Here is a 7,803-nt window from a genome sequence, read left to right as displayed (position 1 = left end):
GTCATCTTTATCAAGGGTTGTCACTATGACTAACTTCACAGTTAAAGTCGGTGATGATGTGAAACCACACAGACACACACACGCAACATGTTTCACATAAAACCCAACCATATGACTAACTAAAGAATATAAAGGTTATGATATGAAACACCATTATGAGTATAAAACAGGTTATGATGACAATGCCCAGAAGAAAGGCTCTGAACACTGAAACTCAGAGACACTAAAGAAGGAAAACACAGGTGTTTCCTGGAGGTGCAAATACACTGATGACTTATCAGCGTTGTTAAAAGAGCTGCTCTGGAAGGCAGGGTGCAGTTTACCTCCATACTGCTTTTGTGATGAACGTCGACTTCCTCCCGCTCCAGCCCACACCAAGACTAGAACCCCGGACCTCTGCCTCGTAAACACAGGTAACCACCCCCCCCCCCCCCCCCCCAACTGAAACGCTCTTACACAGTCTTGCCACCGAAAAGCTAGCAATTTGGCGATGCGAGTGGACACGTTTCAGGCTGAGGAGAGAGTTTACAAATCACTTTCTTCTGGTATTATATTGTTTTATTAATATCTCCACTTCCTCTCCATCTCCACTTCCTCTCCATCCCTCCTCCTCTCCTTCCCTCCCTCTTCTCTCCACCCCATCTCCACTTCCTCTCCACCCCTCCTCTCTTTCCCTCTTCTCTCCATCTCCTTCTCCACCCCATCTCCACTTCCTCTCCATCCCTCCTCCTCTCCAGCCATCTCTCTAGTCTCCATCACTCTTTCTTTCCTCCCTCCCTGCCCTCTCTCTCTCAAATATCCATCTACATCACACTACATGCTATTTATACATGATGCTCTCTGTCTGTACCTACAGTGTACCGCTCCACTGACTTCTTGTCGCTGTCGTTCTTTCCACATAAATACACACATCTCATCTCAGCAACCATCACTTAAGACAAGTTCTATGAATTCCTATCCTGCAAGCACATGCACATTAAAACACACACACACACACACAAACACACACACACACACACACACCCACACCCACACATGTTTCTCTTCTCCTTGGTTGGAGGTTTACTGATACAACCAGCTGCTTAATCATAACTCAACGTATTCAAAACATTAACCAAGGCCAGACATACAGTGTCTTCCGAAAGTATTCACACCCCTTGACTTTTCTTTCCAAATTTGGTTGTGTTACAGCCTGAATAACTTTTTTTAAATGGATTAAATTGAGAATGATGTTTTTAGACATTTTTACAAATTAATAAAAAATGTAAAGCTGAAATGTCTTGAGTCAGTAAGTATTCAAACCCTTTGTTAAGGCAAAAAAAAAAAAAAAAAGTAAAAATCTGCATAACAAGTCACATAATGAGTTGCATGGACTCACTCTGTGTGCAATGATAGTGTTTAACTGATTTTTGAATGACTACCTCATCTCTGTACCCCAAACATACAATTATCTGAAGGTCCCTGGGCCAATGGTGACTTTAAAACAGTTAAAGAGTTTAATGCCTGTGATAGGAGAAAACTGACGATGGATCAACAACATTGTAGTTACTCCACAATACTAAACCTAATTGATAGAGTGAAAATAAGGAAGCCTGTATCAAAAAAATATATTCCAAACATGCAACCTGTTTGCAACAAGGCACTAAAGTAATACTGCAAAAAAAGTGGCAAAACAATTCACTTTTGTCTTAAGTACAAAGTGTTATGTTTATGGCAAATCCAATACAACGCATTACTGAGTACCACTCTCCATATGTTCAAGCATAGTGGTGGCTGCAGCATGTTATGGCTATGCTTGTAATCGTTAAGGACTGGGGAGTTTTTCAGGATAAAAAAGAAACAGAATAGAGCTAAGCTCAGGCAAAATCCTAGAGGAAAACCTGGTTCAGTCTGCTTTCCACCAGACACTGGAGATGAATTCACCTTTCAACAGGACAATAACCTAAAAGACAAGGCCAAATCTACACTGGAGTTGCTTACCAAGAATACAGTACATTTTCCTGAGTGGCCAAGTTACAGTTTTGACGTAAATCTGCTTGAAAATCTATGTCAAGACCTTAAAATGGTTGTCTAGCAATGATCAATAACCAATTTGACAGAGTTTGAAGAATTTCTTTAAAGAATAGTGTGCAAATGTTGCATAATCCTGTTGTGGAAAGCTCTTAGAGACTTACCCAGAAAGACTCACAGCTGTAATCGCTGCCAAAGGTGATTCTACAAAGTATTGACTCAGGGGTGTGAATACTTATGTAAATTAGACATTTCTGTATTTCATTTTTTTATTTTATTTAATACATTTTGAATTCAGGCTGTAACAACAAAATGTTGAATAAGTCAAGGGGTATGAATACTTTCTGAAGGGTCTGTCAAAGCACATTATTGGTATTGCATCACAACGTGTGTGTGTGTTGTGTGTGTGTGGTGTGTGTGTGTGTGTGTGTGTGTGTGTGTCGGTCGGAGTGGGGCGGGGATCAATTCCAATTCCTTCAATTCCGTCTGCACTCCCTATAGCTTGCCTAACCATCATTACGGTTCATGCATTTTCAATGCCAACAATTTCATGAGCGTTCTATAGCATGCCTCTCTCTATCTGTCCCCAGGGCTTTCTCTCTATCGAAGGCTCTCCAATCTTTCATTACCCCTAGAGAGAATAGAGGGAAATGTGGAGGGAGAGATGAGAGGAGAGGAAAGAGAGAGAGAAAGGGGGAGGAGAGGAGGGAGTGAAAGGGGGAGGAGAGGAGAGGAGAGGAGGGAGAAGAGAGAAAGAGAGAGGAGAGGAAAGGAGAAGAGAGGGGAAGGGAGGGAGGAGAAAGGGGGAGGAGAGGAGAGGAGGGAGATGAGAGAAAGAGAGAGGAGAGGAGAAGAGAGGGGAAGGGAGGGAGGAGAAAGAGGGAGGAGAGGAGAGGAGGGAGAGGAGAAGAGAGGGGAAGGGAGGAGATAAAGGGGGAGGAGAGGAGAGGAGGGAGAGGAGAGAAAGAGAGAGGAGAGGAAAGGAGAAGAGAAGAGAGGGGAAGGGAGGGAGGAGAAAGGGGTAGGAGATGATAAGAGGGAGGGGGGACATAGAAAGGAGTAAGTCTTTACTCATGGAATCCTCTGCTATTCCCATGAACTAAAGGCTTTTGGAGCATGTCATTTCAGCAGCCATACGCTGGTCAGCTGTGTGTGTGTCGGCGAAATTAGGCCACAGCTGTCTAATAGCGGTATCAAATATGAAGTCAGATGTTGGTCAGGAAGAGACAGATTTGGGAGAGTGTGTGTTTGTATGAACGAAGAGCATACACCATGACTTTTTCCAATCCCAGACTAATCATAACTAGATGGTAACTTTACATGAAGTAAAGTTGTGGGGCCTGCTTTGATTCTTTAAAAGTATTTTTGTGGTAGTGGAAGAACTGTTCTGATTTTAGATTTGAATAGCAGATAAGTAGAGAACAATTTAATCTTCTGAAATGTTTCGTTTAACTTGCAGTCGTTTCAAAAAGTTATGAAGAAAAGATGTTGGTCCCAGTTACTCAAACACCAGATATGATTTGATTGGTAGAATATATTTAGATATGATTTGATTGGTAGAATATATTTAGATATGATTTGATTGGTAGAATATATTTAGCAGAGAAGTAGAGGAAGATTTCATATGCTCTAACTTTTTTGTTGAACTTGTTGGGAAAGTGTTCAGAATATTAGCTGTATGTAAAAAGTTGGAAAAGATGTCATTCTTGTAGAGGTGGATTTTTTATCATGGTGCTGTCTGGGTCGTCTAGCTACCTCTTTCACTTTCAGCTTCCACCCCATTGCAGACTCCCTCTTTCTTTACGGACGGGTAGTGAGAGCTGACTGCTGAGCGCCATCCATTTGGCTGGTCAGTGAAAGAGATGGGATTACTCACATCACCAATTTTTGTAGAGGTCTGCGAAAAAGGGTTTCTGGCCTCTCCTTCCGTAGTTATTGTTTACAAGCTTTCCTCATTGTGTTATTGTTTGGCCTCTGGGGGGAATAGAGAAGGACTCCGTGATGAGGGGGAGGTGGGGGGAATAGAGAAAGACTCCGTGGTGAGGGGGAGGTGGGGGGGAGGTGGGGGGGATAGAGAAAGACTCCGTGATGAGGGGGAGGTGGGGGGGAGGTGGGGGGGAATAGAGAAAGACTCCGTGATGAGGGGGAGGTGGGGGGGGATAGAGAAAGACTCCGTGATGAGGGGGAGGTGGGGGGGGGATAGAGAAAGACTCCGTGATGAGGGGGAGGTGGGGGGAATAGAGAAAGACTCAGTGATGAGGGGGACGTGGGGGGAATAGAGAAAGACTCCGTGATGAGGGGGAGGTGGGGGGAATAGAGAAAGACTCCGTGATGAGGGGGAGGTGGGGGGAATAGAGAAAGACTCCGTGATGAGGGGGAGGTGGGGGGAATAGAGAAAGACTCCGTGATGAGGGGGAGGTGGGGGGAATAGAGAAAGACTCCGTGATGAGGGGGAGGTGGGGGGAATAGAGAAAGACTCCGTGATGAGGGGGAGGTGGGGGAATAGAGAAAGACTCCGTGATGAGGGGGAGGTGGGGGGAATAGAGAAAGACTCAGTGATGAGGGGGAGGTGGGGGAAATAGAGAAAGACTCCGTGATGAGGGGGAGGTGGGGGGAATAGAGAAAGACTCCGTGATGAGGGGGAGGTGGGGGGAATAGAGAAAGACTCCGTGATGAGGGGGAGGTGGGGGGAATAGAGAAAGACTCCGTGATGAGGGGGAGGTGAGGGGGAGGTGGGGGGGGATAGAGAAAGACTCAGTGATGAGGGGGAGGTGGGGGGGAGGTGGGGGGAATAGAGAAAGACTCCGTGATGAGGGGGAGGTGGGGGGGGGATAGAGAAAGACTCCGTGATGAGGGGGAGGTGGGGGGGGGATAGAGAAAGACTCCGTGATGAGGGGGAGGTGGGGGGGAGGTGGGGGGAATAGAGAAAGACTCTGTGGTGAGGGGGACGTGGGGGGGAGGTGGGGGGAATAGAGAAAGACTCAGCGATGAGGGGGAGGTGGGGGGGAGGTGGGGGGAATAGAGAAAGACTCTGTGATGAGGGGGAGGTGGGGGGAATAGAGAAAGACTCCGTGATGAGGGGGACGTGGGGGGAATAGAGAAAGACTCCGTGATGAGGGGGAGGTGGGGGGGAATAGAGAAAGACTCCGTGATGAGGGGGAGGTGGGGGGAATAGAGAAAGACTCCGTGATGAGGGGGAGGTGGGGGGAATAGAGAAAGACTCCGTGATGAGGGGGAGGTGGGGGGAATAGAGAAAGACTCCGTGATGAGGGGGAGGTGGGGGGAATAGAGAAAGACTCCGTGATGAGGGGGAGGTGGGGGAATAGAGAAAGACTCCGTGATGAGGGGGAGGTGGGGGGAATAGAGAAAGACTCAGTGATGAGGGGGAGGTGGGGGAAATAGAGAAAGACTCCGTGATGAGGGGGAGGTGGGGGGAATAGAGAAAGACTCCGTGATGAGGGGGAGGTGGGGGGAATAGAGAAAGACTCCGTGATGAGGGGGAGGTGGGGGGAATAGAGAAAGACTCCGTGATGAGGGGGAGGTGAGGGGGAGGTGGGGGGGGATAGAGAAAGACTCAGTGATGAGGGGGAGGTGGGGGGGAGGTGGGGGGAATAGAGAAAGACTCCGTGATGAGGGGGAGGTGGGGGGGGGATAGAGAAAGACTCCGTGATGAGGGGGAGGTGGGGGGGGGATAGAGAAAGACTCCATGATGAGGGGGAGGTGGGGGGGAGGTGGGGGGAATAGAGAAAGACTCTGTGGTGAGGGGGACGTGGGGGGGAGGTGGGGGGAATAGAGAAAGACTCAGCGATGAGGGGGAGGTGGGGGGGAGGTGGGGGGAATAGAGAAAGACTCTGTGATGAGGGGGAGGTGGGGGGAATAGAGAAAGACTCCGTGATGAGGGGGAGGTGGGGGGAATAGAGAAAGACTCCGTGATGAGGGGGAGGTGGGGGGGAGGTGGGGGGAATAGAGAAAGACTCAGTGATGAGGGGGAGGTGGGGGGGGGAATAGAGAAAGACTCCGTGATGAGGGGGAGGTGGGGGGGAGGAGGGGGGAATAGAGAAAGACTCCGTGATGAGGGGGAGGTGGGGGGAATAGAGAAAGACTCAGTGATGAGGGGGAGGTGGGGGGAATAGAGAAAGACTCCGTGATGAGGGGGAGGTGGGGGGGAATAGAGAAAGACTCCGTGATGAGGGGGAGGTGGGGGGGAGGAGGGGGGAATAGAGAAAGACTCCGTGATGAGGGGGAGGTGGGGGGAATAGAGAAAGACTCCGTGGTGAGGGGGAGGTGGGGGGAATAGAGAAAGACTCCGTGATGAGGGGGAGGTGGGGGGAATAGAGAAAGACTCCGTGATGAGGGGGAGGTGGGGGGAATAGAGAAAGACTCCGTGATGAGGGGGAGGTGGGGGGAATAGAGAAAGACTCCGTGATGAGGGGGAGGTGGGGGGAATAGAGAAAGACTCCGTGATGAGGGGGACGTGGGGGGGAATAGAGAAAGACTCCGTGATGAGGGGGAGGTGGGGGCAATAGAGAAAGACTCCGTGATGAGGGGGAGGTGGGGGGAATAGAGAAAGACTCCGTGATGAGGGGGACGTGGGGGGAATAGAGAAAGACTCCGTGATGAGGGGGAGGTGGGGGGAATAGAGAAAGACTCCGTGATGAAGGAGGGTGGGGGGAATAGAGAAAGACTCCGTGATGAGGGGGAGGTGGGGGGGAGATGGGGGGGAATAGAGAAAGACTCAGTGATGAGGGGGAGGTGGGGGGGAGGTGGGGGGGAATAGAGAAAGACTCCGTGATGAGGGGGAGGTGGGGGGAATAGAGAAAGACTCAGTGATGAGGGGGAGGTGGGGGGGGATAGAGAAAGACTCCGTGATGAGGGGGAGGTGGGGGGAATAGAGAAAGACTCCGTGGTGAGGGGGAGGTGGGGGGAATAGAGAAAGACTCCGTGATGAGGGGGAGGTGGGGGGAATAGAGAAAGACTCAGGGATGAGGGGGAGGTGGGGGGAATAGAGAAAGACTCCGTGGTGAGGGGGAGGTGGCGGGAATAGAGAAAGACTCCGTGGTGAGGGGGAGGTGGGGGAATAGAGAAAGACTCCGTGATGAGGGGGAGGTGGGGGGAATAGAGAAAGACTCCGTGATGAGGGGGAGGTGGGGGGGAGGTGGGGGGAAATGGTGCCTGTGGCACCTCTGCTCTGCTGCTGCGCCGTTGCCGTGGCAACCAGTTTTGTTTGTCCGCTGCCATTGCCCACTAGCTCTAGTTTTGTTTGTGCCCCTTTTTGGTTTTACTCACTCAGTTTGTTTATTTATATAACTACATAAAAACGACCAAAGGTTTTAAAGGCCCAGGGCTGGGTTTCTAATAAGCTAACATATGGAATTGTTTTAAGATGGTCATACCAAGGATAATTTAGCTATTTGATTTTGAATTTTACGACCGCTGTAGGTATAATGAAATACTTTTATTTTTTTATTGATAAAACATTGAATTTGGCCTTACTGCTATTAGCCCATAGAAACACATTGAATAACATAATCATACATGGCAAAACAGATAGTCGAAGAAATAAATCAAATGGAAGTTTGTTTTTAAATGTCCTATATCTGAGAGACATATGAAAGCTCAGGAAATTATTTGTAGTATTTTTGACCCACATTTTAAGCCATTTTTTTGTTGTTGCACTAAACTACTTCCATATACAGTGCCTTCAGAAAGTATTCATACCCCTTGACTTATTCCATAATTTGTTGTGTTACAGCCTGAATTCAAAATGGATTAAAAAAAAAAATTTCTCTCACC

The 7,803-nt window shown here is 48.6% G+C and overlaps 1 protein-coding gene across 1 annotated transcript in view; it reads right to left on the bottom strand.

Moving 5' to 3' along the window:
- Positions 1-929, bottom strand: part of LOC311099898 (uncharacterized protein) — a gene marked incomplete at its 5' end in the record, with an annotated part of 5,684 nt that extends 4,755 nt beyond the window's left edge. The window contains one exon of the mRNA XM_084140617.1: positions 851-929. Coding sequence (XP_083996743.1) covers positions 851-929 — 79 coding nt within the window. The remainder of the gene's footprint in view (positions 1-850) is intronic.
- Between the last annotated feature and the right edge of the window lie 6,874 nt (positions 930-7,803).

Source organism: Coregonus lavaretus (assembly GCF_964263955.1).
Source record: "Coregonus lavaretus genome assembly, chromosome: 24".
NCBI lineage: Eukaryota > Metazoa > Chordata > Actinopteri > Salmoniformes > Salmonidae > Coregonus > Coregonus lavaretus.
The sequence above is the reverse complement of the archived record's forward strand: the minus strand, read 5'-3'. Positions and strand labels throughout refer to the sequence as shown.